This window comes from Falco biarmicus, chromosome 3, assembly GCF_023638135.1.
Source record: "Falco biarmicus isolate bFalBia1 chromosome 3, bFalBia1.pri, whole genome shotgun sequence".
Lineage (NCBI taxonomy): Eukaryota > Metazoa > Chordata > Aves > Falconiformes > Falconidae > Falco > Falco biarmicus.
In genome coordinates, this window is record NC_079290.1 from 7,333,252 (window position 1) to 7,350,687 (window position 17,436).

At 38.0% G+C, this 17,436-nt stretch overlaps 1 protein-coding gene across 1 annotated transcript in view; it reads left to right on the forward strand.

Moving 5' to 3' along the window:
- CDH10 (cadherin 10) overlaps positions 1-17,436 on the forward strand; it is a 102,729-nt gene that overhangs the window by 37,263 nt on the left and 48,030 nt on the right. The window contains exon 2 of the mRNA XM_056333260.1: positions 535-913. Within this exon, the coding sequence (XP_056189235.1) occupies positions 683-913 (231 nt within the window). The 5' untranslated portion in view covers positions 535-682. The remainder of the gene's footprint in view (positions 1-534; positions 914-17,436) is intronic.

Below are 17,436 nucleotides of genomic sequence, written 5' to 3' on the forward strand. Positions count from 1 at the left end.
TTTCTATTTGAAAGTTTTCTTCTTGTCATGTTGTATTTCTTCTGATGCATATGATGTTCTCTTTTGCCATTTAAAATACCCTGGAGAACTGGTGTTTTATGATTCCCTTACTTCTAAAACTACTTTGTTCTGGCTTTTCAGTTCTCCTGATAGTAAGATTAATGAAACACTGAAATTCTTGTAAATCAAATCAGGTGGAAAATGTTTGAAGCAAAGGCAACAGTGTTTAATGTATAAGTTTCAGCAATATTAATCCCCTATTCTATATAAAGAACACTTAGAAGTTTCTAAATTGAAATGTTTTAATGGTGAAATAGTTGTCCATCTCAGAACACTCTTACTTAGGAAGTGTTTTGAAAGCAGCTGCCTAACATATTCACAGTGTTCTCCCTATCTGGATAACCTCTGTATTCCTAACCAGGTTGCTTTATATGTCATAATGTTTTGGATTTGCAGGATACAGTAGCAGGGATGTTGGACACTAGGGAGTGAATGCATTTCAACTTACATTGTCTCTCCTCTGTTTATTTTCAGGAATTGGTTACTATGTACAGTTCAGAGATGAGTTGCTGGAAGCTGCTTGGCTGCATCAGCAACTAGAGACATAAAAATCAAGTCAAGAAAAAACAAAACTGTAGATTCCATTGCTGACCAGCTTGAAGAGCATCAGCAGTGGAGAGCTATGAAAACACAGCAAGTCCTGTTACTTCTGCTGCTCTGGATGTGGCTGCCGCATCCCTGCCATACAGAAATGCTTTTCAGAAGGACTCCTGATCTCAGACCCAAAACCTTTGGGGGACGTACATCAGGGAATGATGGAAAAGCAATTCACCGCCAGAAGCGAGGCTGGATGTGGAACCAGTTTTTTCTTTTAGAGGAATACACAGGATCTGATTATCAGTATGTAGGCAAGGTAGGTTTCTTTTTAAGATCTCTGTATAATTGTCAAGTTTACTTATCTTTGTAGAGCCCTAGTTTCTGTGGTTTATTCTAATGCATAAGAAGCAGATTTCCAGGCAATATATACATTGTTTGTCCTGCTAGAATTGCTAAATTTAATTCTGCTAGTTAATTCTGCTAGAAGGTATTCAGAAATATTTGAATGAAACAAATGAAGAAATCTTTGACAGATTTGTTTGCTTTAGGACATTGTTCTTACCAGCAGCCCATTTAGTATCTCATCTGTATCAAAATATAATTCATTATAAAACTATTTTTCAACTCATTCTCTTTGAATATTTTGTGTTTCATACAAAAGAATGCATTCCTTTTCTCTGCTTATGTTTGAAGAATGCAACCTATTTTGAAGAAAAAATATTCTTCCTCTTTAACTCTCCCTGAATTTCAATGAACTGGAGTGAGTAAGATTCATTAACTACTGTGTGATAGAAATGAGATGGTTAGGAAGTGAGCTACAATACAAGTCAGCAGAACTGCACATACAACTGCACAGCATACTAGATGCATACATAAAGGACACTGGAAGTGTCCTTTAAATTATTTTCAGTTGACACTTAGGTTTTGCCATGTGATTGATTGAAAAATATAAGAGCTACAAGGAATTAATTAAAAATGGTAATTTGCATGAAAATGGAAGTCGATGTCAACAGTAATGGGTACCAGATAGCACCAATGGTTGCTGATAAACATAGAAATCTAATTTTCTATAATCCAGATTTTCATTTTTTACATGATTTTGAATGTGTAAAATACTGCAGAGAGATACTGACTTGTTGAAAATCAAAGAATCACAGAATAGATGACACTGTAAGGTACCTCTGGAGATTATCTAGTCTAACCCCCCTGCTCAAAGCAAAGTCAGCTGGATTTTAAATATCTCAAAGGTGGAGACTTCAAAATTTCTTGGGCAGCCTGTTCAACTGTTTGGCCACCCACTCAGTAAAGAGTTGGTTCCTATATTTAAAGGGAATTTCCTGTGTTGCAGTTTGTACCTATTGCCTCTTGTCCTGTCACTGGGCACCACTGAAAAAGAGACTGGATCTGCCTCCCTCAGTCTTTCCCATCAGGTATTTATACACATTAATAAGGTCCCTGCTGAGCCTTCTCCGTGCTGAACAGTCTCAGCTCTCTCAGCTTCCCTTCATATGAAAAATGCTCCAGTCCCTTAATCAACTAACCAGCCTTTTGATGGATACTCTCCAGTAGCTCCCCATCTCTCTTCTTCTGGGGAGCCCACAACTGGACACAGCACTCCACATGTGTTTCACTAGGGCAGATCAGAAAGGAACAGTTGCCTCTCTTGATCTCCTGCTGGTGCTTTTCCTAATGGAGCCGAGGGTGCTGTTGACCTTTTTTGTTGCAAAAGCACATTGCTGGCTCAGGGTAAGCTTGCTGTCCATGAGAGCCCCAAAGTCCCTCTGCTAAACTGCTTTAACCAGCCATTTTGTCCAAAGCATATGCTGGTGCATGGGACTATTACATTATAAAATGTTTCTTGAAAGGATTAAGAATGCTGGGGGTGGGGGTGGGGTGAGAAAGGAAATGCCTATTAAAATTTACAAAATTTAAATACTAAATAAGAATTTAAGAGTGCAAGCTTATGAATGACTAAACTGCCTTTTTGTTTCTACTTCTTACATGTTGGTTTGAATCTTTTGTAATTTTATCACTAGCATTTGAATGATAGCAGCCATTTCCAAAGCATGTTAAAAGGCCTGTAAATAGTCCCTATGTTTATTTCATACATTTACCAAGTGTAAAATCATGCCTCCCAAGTGTTCCAAAGTATTTAGGCCCGTTCCTCAGTCCAGGCCAGACAGATAGCTTATGAAAATTGACTTTGCCCACAAAATAAGCTGTCACTGTATGGAAACACTATGCTATTGTATTTGGAAGTGTCTTGCTCCCAGAAGCTGCAGGAAATAAATAGCTTTGCAGGGCAGCCTGAATTTAAAATTATTTAGTCTCCTTCAGAAACCTACTGATAACTTTTCTTTGTTGCATTATTTTTGAATATTTATGATCCCAAATCATGAAGTGTGAGTGGTGTTACTTACTTTCTTCCAGTCACGATGAGTGAAGGAAGAGTCTTGTGAGGGAAAAAGGTTAACATTTTTATAGGCTAAATCGTCTGCATTTTAAAAAGAGAGGTGTTGATAAACACAGAACTACTTTGACTGAGAGGAAATAAGCGTTTGCAAATGGAATTAATAAGTAAAGATAAGTAAAATGGCAGACAAAAGAGTACAGTTCTAAGAAGAATCTTGAAGATCAGTTAAGACTGGGCTTTCACCCTTTTTGCTCTGCTTAGAGCAAAAAAGTTGTTAATTTGAGCAAGCATATAAGCATATGAAATTGCCCTATAGTCATTTTATGACAAGTTTGGGGAAAAGTGTAGAAAACACATCTAAAACGAAGAGTATCATAGCATTGTATTTGCACAGGGGAGAGTTTTACACAAAGGAAGCAAAAGGACAGAGATTGTATGTGGAACTAACAATAAACTGTTATACTAAATAATGTTTTAAATGTCTGATAGTCTAAATTCATAAATTATTAGAGAACAAGATAATTAATGATTCAAGTCTTAGTACATAAACTTTATAATAACTATATATTTTCCCTGGTGTCGCACTCTCCAAAGGATGTCTGAATTGTATAGTCAAACATTTTTTGGATGTTTCCTTTTATCTGATTTTATACAAAGCCAAAGTTATTGGCATAGGTGGGTGACATAAAAGGCCATCTACCTGTTAATTTCTCTGAAACATCTTTGGAGATGGTGTTTGGAAATTACAATAGACAGTAAGAGCACAAGTTAGAACTCAATGAATCATAGTCAATGACTAAAGAGAATGTTTGTCTTGGAGACGTTTCGGTCAAAAATAAGTACTAAGTGTGATTTTTAAAACTGACCATAGTAGATGACAAACATGCCAGTAAAATAATCAACATAAATTCTAAAACTGAGGCTACCAAATTCACCTGGATTTGTGATTTACATCTGCTTGCTTTCTGCGCTCATGATTGATCCATTTTTTCTTGCTTCTAATCTTGCATCTATATATCTGTCAAGGGAGCTTGAAAACTGTTGAATATCACATTACTCTTGAAAGCAGTGTCTACAATTCAAAATGCAATTTATGCATTTATTTATTCACTATTTAAGTCAGCTTTAGAATGTTCTACTAGAGTAACATGATGGAAATTAGGTTCAATAAATGAATGGGATGTGTAATCCAGTAACAGCTGAAGAGTTCCTTGTTTAAGTCAACCATGCTTGTGAAATGGTGACAAAGTACATGTTGACTGATTATGGACATTCACTGGTGTCTTCAGGGTGGTATTTATTATTATTATAAGAAAGGAGGTTGGTCATCCTTTCCTTCATGTAATACACAGTATCCTGAGGCTAGAAATCAAAATGATCTAAGTGAATTTTGTATGTGCAGAATCTCAAATAATAAGTACAGCTATATTTTCTAGTGAAGGCTGAAGCCAGAAAAAAGAGCATATGAGAAGCCAGACCTATGTATGCATTACACAACTTATCTTTGGCCTATCTTTGCAAAATATGCTATAAGAAAGTAATTCTGAGATAAAGTACTTTTCCTAGTCTCAGAGAAACACTGCAAGGATATTCTCAAGGAAGCTTAAACCTCATACCAAACCAGCCATTTTATTTGTATTTGGGGTTAGAGTTCTGGTGAATACGTCCTTTATGTCTTTCTCTGTGCAGAAAGTCTATGGATGTGCTATTATTCTTTCTTAACATATGGAAAGTCGATTCATAACTTTGATTTCTTTTTGTTACTATGTAATTTTAAGGCCCTTTTTTTTTTTCCAGACAAAGTGGTGCAATTATAAAGTATTATGCATTTTCAAACTTACTCTTACAATCTTTAATTTATTTTGAGCCTATCCAGAAGAAACATTTTTCTTTTCAATCCCAAAATCATACTCTAATAGTTGTCACCTAAAAGAAGCACTGCTGTGTGCCAACAGTGTCTTAATCCATAGTTATCCAAAAATAAATTTACAAATACATTCTTCATCCACATTAAAGTTGGTTGTGGGTTTTTTTTCCTTCCTTACTATTTTGCCAGATCTTGCCATTTGCTTCATTCTTGCAGATATTTTTCCCACTTTACTATCTAAGATAGATACTGGCTTTTTCCAGCAATTTTCATCATAGTAGTTTTATAGCATAAAGGATCAACTGACATGATTTTTTCAGTGCTTTGAGTGTGCTGGTTTTGACTGGATAGAGTTAATTTTCTTCAGAGTAGCTAGTATTGGGCTATGTTCTGGTTTTCTGCTGGAAACAGTGTTGATAATAAAGGTATATTTCAATTATTGCTGAGCAGTGCTTACACAGAGTCAAGGCCTTTTCTGCTTCTCACCCCACATCACCAGCAAGTAGGCTGGGGGTGGGCACAAGAAGTTGGAAGGGGACACAGCTGGGAGAACCGACTCCAACTGACCCCAGAGGGATATTCCATACCATATAACATCATGCTCAGTATACAAAGCTGGGGGAAGAATAAGGAGGGGGAACATTCAGAGTTATGGCATTTGTCTTCCCAAGTAACCATCACGTGTGATGGAGCCCTGCTTTCCTGGGGATGGCTGAACATCTGCCTGCCCATGGGAAGTAGTGAATTAATTCCTTGTTTTGCTTTAATTGCGCGTGTGGCTTTTGTGTAGCTTATTAATTTTCTTTATCTCAACCCACGAGTTTTCTCTTTTACTCTCTGGATTTTCCCTGCTCTTCCACCGCAAAGAAGTAAGAGAGTGACTGTGGTGCTTAGTTGCTGGGATTAAATCATGACAGAGAGACTGAAGTTCTTAGTTATACTGCAGTGATTTTTAGTATCTCAGAGGTAGTTTACCCCGTATACTTGCACAAAATTTATCTATAATTTTGTGTTTGCCATATTAGAACTGTTACCAGAAAGGATTGTCCTGGCAGTATTCATAATTGCATACTTCTTAGTGTACTCATTATCTTTGATGGTGTAAAGAGCAGGACATGTCAACCTCACTTAGTTCCTCTCAGTTCAAGAGCCCCAACATAGACAGGATTCTGAGGAAAGGACCTGGAGTATTAGCAACATGTGCACACATCACACAGTTTCAAGAACAACAATTGCTAGTTCATCGCCTGTCTTTTCCTTTTAGCATTTATCTGTGTCTGTTGACACTGTAGATGATATACCACGGAACTGGTACCTGAAGGAGGGTCCCACATCCTTAACTTGATAAAGCCCGAAAGACAGAAATCCCAAAAGTGGCATTGATTTTAGACACCTCAGCAAGAGTTAAATGTGTAACAGAAGTGTCAACAGAGCCCAGGACAGCTTACCACCCAGTCATAAAGATGTAAAAGTAGGGAAGCCTCAGGTGTTGCTTGTGCTCTAGTTAAATGTATATGTATTAGAATTAAATATACTGGTTTAAGTTAGTACGGCTAGCATTCCTTCATACTGCTTAGTATTGTTAATATTGCTTAGTATAGTCCATAATCCAATGAGAGATATTATACATAAAATTTGGTAACACCGGAGATAAAAAGATGTATTTTCCTGAAGTCCATATTCTGTCAACATAAAAACGATAAAGAATGCCAAGATCAAATGTGCATAGAATTGTTGCTGTTGGAGAAACAGTCAGATTTAAGGAAAGAGTAAACAAAGTAATTTCCTGAGAGAAGTGAAAGCCAGAAACCATCCTGGGCAGGAATCTTGAATTTACTTTTCTTTTTGATAAAGTGGCTACTAAATATACTGATTTTGGAGAGAGTAATACAAAAAAATGTGTTGCCTTGATTTGAAGGGGTTTGCTGTCAAAAAAAAAAAAAAAAAAAAAGGGTCCCAGTGAAGTTTTGCTGTTGTAGTGGTAAGATGAAGACTTATCAAACCCTTTTAAAAATTTCTGTATTTTGATTCCTGAAGAGTGTTTCTATCATAGTTGGGGTTTTTTGTAAAGACCTTTGGTGCTACAATAGACTGAAGAGTAGGATTTTGAATCGAAAGCGCTCATATGGAGGCTTAATATTTGGTGTGAAGATGTGGTTGAGCATAAAATGCCTTCTCTTCCAGGTGAAAGAAATCAGCTCTGTGGCACTGAAGTTCTATAGGGGTTGAATTTTCAGCTAGAGCAGATTCTTGTGACAGGGATCAATAAAAAAGAATAGAAAGGGAGGAAAGATATCCTGAAAACTGAATAAATTAATTGTGATTTGCTGTGTCTGGGACTGAGGTTCCAGAGTAGAGAGAGGGCAGCTTGTCCTTTAACAGTTTCCACTTGATAATTTTTTGGTGTAACTACTGGATGCAAAAAGCAAGTTTTTCACAGTTGTGTATCTTCAAAAATCTTACCTCATTGAAGATAATGTAGTGTGGTGGAATGGACACTTGAGGGACAACAACATTTAGCAGTTTATTTCTTTCTCAGACAAACTTAACACGTAAGGCACCAATTTATGGCAAGAATATGAAAGCTTGTTTTTGAGGGTACATGTGTGGGGCCCTAGATATTTCATGGCAGGTCAAGAGTGTCAGAGTGAAATATGTATCAATTTCTTCTCTTTTTGAAGGACTATTGTGGGTTTTTTTTTTCTACCTCTTCTTGTAGTCCAGAACACAGGAGCTATGATGCCTTCTCAAAACACATGGTACAGCCATTGTTTTTCCATAACAGAGGCATCAAAATCTTCCTGAAAGATTGTCCTCGAGGCTAACTCATCTCAGTGAGTGCTGAGATTAAATTCTTTCTCAGATTCTGCTGGGATCCATCTTAGTACGGAGTTTATGACTATGACTGGTTAGATTCATAATTTACTCTAAATTGAAGTGTGCAAAGGGTTTATATTTTCTGTTTGCAAAAAGGACTGTTCCTTATGAAACCTCAGTGAATGTTGGAGTCTCTGACTTCTTGTTTCATTAAACAGCAGCAGAAGGTACTGGCGGCAAAGAGCTGACCTAGCTGAATAGTAAGTTTTTATTCCCATAAAGAATGAATTATTTGTTAGCTGCTGTACTGGACGTATCTCTACAAGACACTGAATTTTGCTGGGTGACACAGGACAGAATTAACAGGTGGTTGTTGAGGAATACAAAGGCTTTGTAATGTCTGCCGTTATTTTAGTGAAGACCAAAGAAGTCACAGTTGTTGTGTGCCTGAATCCAAAGCCAGATAAATTTGCTCAAAAACTGTGGATTCCCAGACCTGGACAGATGTCTGTGCATATGAGTTTCTTCAGAGTGTTGTCTGGTACCAGGGAAGAGGGGCTAAATCATATGAGTAGGGCATACTGAGGGTATACCCAATTGCTTAAGGAGGTGATTCCCAGTGCTCAAATTATCTGACGGTAATTTTGCTCAGATGTGCCAGGCACTGGAAATGAAAGACCAAAAGTGAGCATTCCCATTTGCTGCTTTAGACTGGCAAATCTTGCAGAGGGAGAAGAACAGAGACCAACAGTGAAACTCCAGTGCTTCACAGTGAAATAGTACTGGAATTGGAATGGATTACTGTCCTTTTAGACTTCTGATGCCAAAACACCACAGAGTAACTGCTCAGAGATGAATTTTTGTCTTTAAGCAGCAAACGTATTTATTTCGTGCAATGTTGGGGAGCTAGCCAGTTCACACTGGACAAACTAGCTCCAAAGTTTTCAGTGAAAGTCAGGTAATTTATACAGTTTTCATGTGAAGGTTACATCTTTACATACATACTCATTTAATTTTGACATCTAATCATCATATTCATAACAGGCAGGGTTTAGGCAGAGCTTGAGGCGGAGTCCGCTAGAATTGACTTTTGGGGAGACTTTTGGGTGGTCGTTCCATTCTTCGGCCTCACTTTTGGGGGTTGCTCAATCTTCTTCCTCGCTTGAACTTTTCAACTTTCTTTGTTCAACAGCCTAGTTTCTGGAGCTTGCAAAACCTCCTGACTCATGGCCTTCTTATCTCCTCCAAATGCCCACCTTATCTTTATTTATGACTGCTAGGTTGCTCAGAGTACATTCCACCTATCTCTTACTTTAGTACTGCCAGCGGAACAGAACAGGCCCTGCTGTTTCTGTTGTACCTCACCGTAAACAGAGGAACACCCAGAGCATGGTACCAAACTCATCCTAACTAATCCTTTAAGACCTTGCTCTGTTTCACTTTTACTTAGGGGTGTAAGCCACATATACCAGAGATGAGTGTAGATGTTCCAAGCCAGTGTTGCCCTTCTCAGAGAGTTCAGTGTCAGTATTTGTTCTGTTAAGGAGAAATGCTGGATGTGTTGAATGCCTCTCTGCTTTAAATCTTCCCTTAAAGACCAAACAGTCAGACTGGTTTGGGATTGTACTTTTTCTCTGAAGTGGTAAAGTCAACAGGACTGTTCATCCCACCAGAACCACCTAGCACTGCAAGAAACCTGTCTCATAAAACCAGTGAGGCCTCATGAGTTACTCATAGCTCAAAAGATCATGAGGTATTAGAGGAGATACAGCACACATTGGAAAGGAAGGAAGGAAGGAAAGGGGGAAGAAAGAAGAAAAGAAGGAAGGGTGGAAGGAAGGAAGGAAGGATATAGCCAAAGATAGCAGAATGAAACCAGAAAACTAAAAAGATGAAAAAGTAGGCTAACAAGTGTCATTTAGCATAGCAGAGAAGATCTGGTTTGACAGAACTGAAAGGCAGTATGTCCTATATTATTACTGTATGAGTTGGACACAAGGGAAAGAGCTCAGAGCATGCCAATGCCTGCATGGGTGCTTCTGGGGAAAAGAAGTTATCTAGCTAACGGGCTAATCAAGTGTAATCAAATGGATACATCTTCTTTACCAACTGGTATGGTGAGAAAAGGGGAAGCACTGTGGTTCCAGGTTTGTATCTGCATCACATCTTCAGTGGCAATGAAGTCTGTGCCAGTTGCAGGCTCCCATAACATATCCATACATAGCTACCTGCCACAGGACCTTGAATGATGTGGCAAGTGCTGCCCTGGTGAACAAAGTGAACCATGGCCCCAAGAGACAGAAACCACTGTTTGGAACTACCAGACTCCAAACAAAGAAGCAAGGCAAACCCCATGAAGAACTGTAAGATACTAAATTGCTCTAGGTAGACATATTTTAGGTAGACACATGTAATTATGCCTGTAGACAACAGCTTGAAGTTAGATACTAAGCTTAGTCCAGGACCTTTTCCACTTCTATGGATACAGTTTTATACATACATTGTGTAATTTTAAAAGGCATAATAACTAGAAGAGTTCTAACGAATGAAGTGGGATATCATCTCTGAAAGTCACATTTGTTCAGCTTTCAAGCAAATGCTAAATAGCCTATCCTTATTTCTACCTGGCCTCTATAGGACATAAGTGTTATATTTAGTAAGTTTAACACTGTTTAACATAAGTTTAGTACTGTCAATGGTCTTTAATTGAAATTCAAAGCATGTAAACTGCAATGGAGCCTGAAAAACATGAGGTGGTTTTAATCATTATTTTTTCTTTCTCCTGAAGGAAAACAAACTAAAAGTGTGTACCATCTGTAGGTATTTGTAGGACTTGCAAAGTAAAGGAAGCTGCTCATTGAAGTAGGTCTTGAAATATTAAATTCTGCTGAACAGAGTTAGTAATCAGTTGAAAATTAAATGAACTTTCTAGTTCTTCCTGACTGAAATGACCCTTCACCAGCATTTAAAAGCTTTCTGTTTTAAGCACAGCTTTTACGTGCTACTACTGGTATGTTTAGCTTCTGATGTAAAGGACTAAAATGTATTTCCTATTTTTTATCATATGTCATGAGCAGCATTTTGCCCTTTCTCAGCCCGGCTTTCCCCGAGGCGCCCGCCCGTGGCTGCGGGGCTCAGCTGTGCCCTGTGCTGGGGCCGGTGGAGCCACCTGGAACCAGCTGGAACCAGCTGGAACCAGCTGGAACCGGCTGTGCCCGGCACGGGGCAGCCCCGGCACCACCTCACGGGGGCTGCCACTGCAGCTCCCCCAGCCAGCATCTGGGCACCGGCACCCTATATGATGACATACTTAGCTCATGCATATTAAAGCAGGTTTTTTATTATTTCCTTTTCCATGTGTCTATAGATCTTGGTATTGTAGAATCATACACTATGCTCATATTTAATTTTAATCTGATGTGAGCGCTCCACAAATAACACGTTCAAAACGGTGGGAGGGGTTCACTTCATGATTTTCTACGTACATGTAATTGTTTTTGTGTGTTTACCCCTTATGCAAATACTTTTCAAGTCTACTTAGAAAATAATGCAAACATGAGTAGGGACCACTAGCTGAAATTTGTTTCTTCTTTTTCTGTCAAGTGACTGGAAGCTGTATTTAATGGTGTTCAGTGCTACAAGGTAGTACAGTAAATGAAAGCCACTGGGAAAGTATGAAGGATTTAATGAAAACTTGCTAGTTTTGGTACAAGAGTGAAGATTGTTTTGCTTGTCCGTTTTACCTTTCTTACACATTGATACTTGAATGAAAGCCATTTATCAATTTGATGAGAAAGTAAGTGATAATGAGTCTAAGTGGTCAGTACTAGTCACTGGGGTAGGTTTCCTGCCTCTGCCTTTCTCAGTTTCTGAGAAATCTATTTTAAACTATTTGACTTTTTTTTTCCCCCTAATAATTCCAATAGCAGTGATCGGCCATTTTGAAACTAATTTCTGAAAGCGACAGTTCTGTTCTTTGCAAGCACAAAGTGCAATAATGTCAATCATTTGTCAGGAAGATTTAGATGGAAGCTAGTCTATGTTATGGGCATCCTTCCCATATGTTATGGGCATAGGTGTAAAATCACCAATAAGATGCATTTCGCTGCTTTTGCTGCCTTCGTGGAGAAGAGTTACAGCTCTCTTGGATGGTTTCCAAACACATTGTACCTGATTATACATTGCACTTAAAATAGCATCATGCTTCAAAATGGTGTAAGAAACAGGGAAGTAGTTCAGCCTGAACTCTCCAGTTCCTTTCAGTTCAATTTCTTTTTCAATTTTGTACCTGTTTGTCACAAAAAGATATTCCAAAAAGGGAAGAACTGATAAAACTGAAATTATTTATATTCACTGTCATAGCTTGGAAAAAGTAGAGTCCACTTCATCACAGTACATTCATTCAGTCAAGGAATTAAAAAACATAATAGAAAATGGACCCTTATAAATGTTTGACCTACACCTTGTTTGAAATTATACATCTATAAATAGCCAATAGTTTCAACAGCAATTAAAAGACTGATGCTTTAGGGGTTTCCTTTATTTTTTCTCTCTCTTTTTTTTAAAATCAGATGCAGATGACCTTTTAAATATCATATATACATAGATAGCAAGGAAGAGCCGGGGGTAATACTGAGGGAAAACTGGTGACTTGCAATGAAGTACCCATATGGGAGAAAGTTCAAAGTTAAAAGTTGGTGTTTACCCTTTTAAAATGTTTTTCTGCTGGAAGATTTTCCTTATATTTATAACAGTGTTTTAGTCTTTGACGATAGTTAAATGCAAGCTAACCCAAAAAAGCTGCAATGGCAAATTTTTTCAAACCCTCTAATGCCTTCTGTTTTGAGGCAGTGAATAGCTATACAGTCAATGTATCTAAAGTCCTTGGCAGACAAAGTAGGTTTTGTTTGCAGGAGTAAACAAACAACATTGTCCCACTCACCAGTGTTAATTCTTTAAACTTAACTATGTCTGTGTCCCGAGTCTTTTCATAGCTGTTTAATTGAGGCTGTTAAAGGAGAAGTGGACAACTGAGAGAGGAAAATGCTCTCTAATTTGACAATATTTTGGTCTGTAGCAATTTTATATGTGTACCATAGATGAGTTCATACACTCCAAGTTGTCTTATTTTCATTTCAAAGATCCAATTGACAGACCAGCCAGTTGCGTGAAACACAGGTGCAAGGTATCTTACATGTCTGAACACACCTAGAAACTTAGAAAATCCTTTATGAACAATTATGTGGCTTGGCATGCTAAAAGGCATGTCCAAACAGATTGTATGCAAGCATCTAGATGGAAAACACAAGCTGGAAGAAGGAACATATTATGTTCTGGGATACTCAGGATTTTGGTTGGAAAGGATACTGCCTGCACTGTAAGACTCGGATGGCTGGTCACATAAAATTTCTGTGGGAAAAAGTTATGGATACTCCCAAGAATGTTTGAAATGTGAAGAAAACTTTAGTGCTCAATAGCAATTTTGTTCATCTCTTCTGTTCCCCTTTTCCTAGTTGTAGAAAAACCTTGCTCCTTCATACTGGCTTACTCTGATACTCTGTGCTTTTCTTCTGTTTCCTACATCTGTTCATCTTCAGTCCAGTTATGCTACCTGGATTTAGCATTATTGTCTTATACACGATGCAGAGTCACACCGAATTAATGGTTCTTGGGTAATTTTTATTTTCGCAATAGTGTAGGTGCTCTGTCTGATTCTGAACTTTTATTCCTTGAAGCCTGCCTTTCCTTTCAACTTGCCTACAGTGGTGGGAAGATATAAACATATTAAATTTCCTCTTCATGTAAAGTTTGGAGTAATCATAATGTCCTTCACTGCCAAAATTTTGGTTACCTCTGATATATTTTTATTGTCCATTCTTAAGAATTCTCAAGTATTAAAACAACAAGAAATAGAGGTTGGACTTGATGATTTGAAATATTTTAGGGTGAAACTGTGGTGCAAAAATAAGCGACAAACAAACAACGACAAAAAAAAAAAACAAACAAAACCCCAAACCAAAACCCCTCCCCACTTTGTAGAAGAACTTGGAAGATTTCCATTCTGTATATTTGTAAAGTGACTGCATAATAGAGAGGATCATGCAGAATACTTCATCAAAAAACAGCTGAGTAAAGAGGCAACTGCTCTTTCCTTCCATTTAGTTTAGAAACTTTGATGTTACAGAAATATTTTCTAGGTTTTTTTCCTAAAAAGCTTTAATAGCTTTCACAATTATATATCATTTAGAAGTACAAAGACTACCATATAGTGACTAGCAGAATAAATTATGCTTGATATGGAGAGACATGAAGTATAATAAAGATTTCTTCCTTCTGTATTAAGAATCCCATCTTCCAAAGAGAACTTTTGCATATCCTTTTTGGAGGTATGGCGTTTGATGTAAAATATGCATAAATTAAAATTTCTGAGTCTCCATGTTTATGATTGCTAATTCCACTACAAATGGGATCTTTAGGAAGTATAAATATTTAAGAAATATTATTTTGGAGTTAATATAATAATTAACAGCTATTACTATCTAGGCAAGCTTGGTTATAAATTATCTAGCTCAGTACTGAATGATAAAAATGATATTGAGATTTTAAATTTTGACAGTGAGAAAACTTGACTAATGCAATTGAGTAAGTGGTGAAGTAAATGGAGAAAAAAAATGAGATTTCTAGACAAATTTTATGTTTTAAAGAGTAGTAATTTAAAGAAATGTCATGAAACAACCAATTTTGAGGAATGAAACAGAAAATATAGGTAGGGTAATACAGTGTTCCAGGACATGTGACTAAAATTTGGGAAAACTAAAGAAGTGGAGGTATTTGTGAAATGCTAAATTAATGCTACAGATAGACTATATGAGCTTCAGGTGAAGCTAAGCGAGTACAGCCAAATAACAGATAAATACTCTGTGAGGGGACATAGCTAGGAAAGATACAAGACTTTTGTAAATGGATATTAATTTCAGTTTTTACTTGCCAAACTTCACAAAAACTCTCCTGTCCTTTTGTACTTCAAAAATATCAGTCACTTATAAAAAATACTGTACAGGATTATGGCCACTTTTTACAGTGTCACTACTGAGGATGCCAGCTCCACAGAGGATTCCTCACAGGACTTAGAAATACCTTTAGCAATCAGCAGGCTGTCTTAGGTCAATCAAAAAGGATGAGTCCACTATATAGATAATACAGCTGGAAGATAAGGAAACCAATTCCTCAATTACCTTTTATTTAGGTGAGGTTATGTAACACTATTCTCTGTGTTAAGGGTGGCATTTGTCTATTAAAAGCCAGGTAAAATAAATGTAATAACTAGAGGACTACTGAGCAGTGCGACACTGAAAAGAGTTCCATGGGATAAATCAAGGCTTATCATTTAAGAATAACGGTAGAGATTTCAGTAATACTGATACATTTGCTAGGAAAGGGTAATGATGTGCTAGAGAAAACAGAGTAATTGAAGGAGCTGTTTAAAGTGCCATGTAAGACTATGTACCATAAAAGACAGTTAGGAAGTTTTCTAAGAGTAGTGTAGAATTCTTACTGCCAAATGGAGAAAGTAGGAGCTAATAGTGCACAAAACAAGAACTAAAGCTTCATGAAACCAGACTAATTCTGGGAAAAAGAGAATGCAAAACCTCTCTGTAGTTCTCTGAACAAACCAAAATGAATAGAGGGCTTTGGTATAAATGATAAAGCAGCAATTTATGACAAACCAAGGATATTTAAAAACACCCACAAACCAAACCCTAAAACAAACCCAAACACCACTAGCATAACCAATATAGTATATTTTATTGAAAATTAGGAAAAGAGAGATTAAGTAAAGAGTGCTTCTGATGTCTTACAAATGCCAGTGAATGTCATAGAAGCTTTATGGATGTATTGACTGGGCCCATCAGCTGATTACCAGAGTTTACAGAAGTTTGAAATAATTTTCATCAGTGATGTAGTACACAGACCAAATTTTGGAAAACAGAAATGAACACTGCAAGGGAAAGAAATTAGTATGGAGTACAGTTCTTAATCTGTAGTAGCAAAGATCAGGATGGGTATTCTATCTCCAGTAAAAGTTGAGGAATACAGTTCACTACACTGATGACGCTGTCTTGAATGTATACAAATATAATGTGTAATGCTCTGTATGATTTGTGTCAATATTTAAATCCAGAGCTGGGTTTTTTTGGTATTTTAAAGTCTAATAGAGGAATAAATATGCTGCTTTGGTAGGAGAAGTTTTAATTTAAATTTTAATTATAGCTACCTAACCAGTCTTAATACAAACACAGTGAAATTCAGTTAAATTTCGGTATGTAATTGTAATTCTCTATGTCATTGAGGTGCCCACAAGTTGCCTACAAGGCAGCATTGTGGATAAATCCCCCAAACTCTCTGTGGGAAATCAACATGCTGGGATTCCCCTCTTAAGCTCCTGTAGATATGGGGAATAAATGCAATGAATTAGAAATCTGCGTGCAGTTGCAGGGCTGTGATCTTTTGGGGATTATAGAGATATGGTGAGATAGCTCCCATGGTTGGAGTGTTGCAATGGAGGGATACAAGCTTTTTTAGGAAGGACAGGAAGGGAAGACAAAGAGAGGGAGTTGCTCTTTATGTGAGAGAGCAGCTGGAGTGCATGCAGCTTTGCTTGTGGATGGAAGAGGAACCAACAGAGAGTTTATGGATTAGGATTAAAGAAAGAGCAGGCAAAGGTGACATTATAGTGGGTGTCTGACCAGGAAGAACAAGTGGATGATGCCCTCTAAAGACAGATAGGAACAGCCTCACATTCAGAGTCACTGGTCCTCATGGAGTATTTTAAACACCCTGACATCTGTTGGAGAAAATACACAGCAGAGCACAAGCAATCCAGGAGGTTCCTGGAGTGAATTGACAATAACTTCTTCCTCAAAGTGACTGATGAGCCAGCAAGGAGAGGTGCTCTGCTGTACCTCATAGTCACCAAAAAGGAGGGTCTTATTAAGGATATGAAAGTCAAAGGTGGCCTTAGATGCAGTGACCATGAGGTGGTGGAGTTCAGGATCCAGAGGGGAGGGAGCTGGGTGAAAAGCAAGTTCACAGCCCTGGACTTCAGGAGAGCAGACTTTGGCCTCTTCAAAGATCTACTCGAAAGAGTCCCATGGGATAAGGCCCTAGAGGGAAAGAAGACCACAAAAGCTAGTTAATATTCAAGAATCACCTTTTCCAAGCTCAGGAGAGTTCCATCCCAAAGAAGTCAGGCAAAAATGCCAGGAGGCCTGTGTAGATGAACAAGGAGCTCTTGGCCAAACTCAGACACAAAAAGGAAACATACAGAAGCTGGAAGCCAGGACAGGCAGCCAGGGAGGAACACAGAAACACTGTCCAAGCATCCAGGGATCACGTTAGGAAAGCTAAAGCCCCAGTGGAACTGAATCCATCCAGGGACATCAAAGACTTTAAGAAGGGCTTTTATAAGTACATCAGAGGCAAGAGAGAAACTAGGGGAAATGTGAGCCCATTGCTTAATGAGACAGAGGACCCAGCTACGCAGGACAGGGAAAAGATGGAAGTACTTGAATGCCTTCTTTGCCTCAGTCTTTACTGACAAGACCAGCCTTCAGGAATCCCAGGTTCCGGAGACCAGGGGGAAATTTTGGAGCAAATAATATGTATCCTTGGTGGAAGAGGATCAGCCCAGGGAATACTTGAGCAAACTGGACCTCGGTAAGTCCATGGGCCCTGAGGGGAT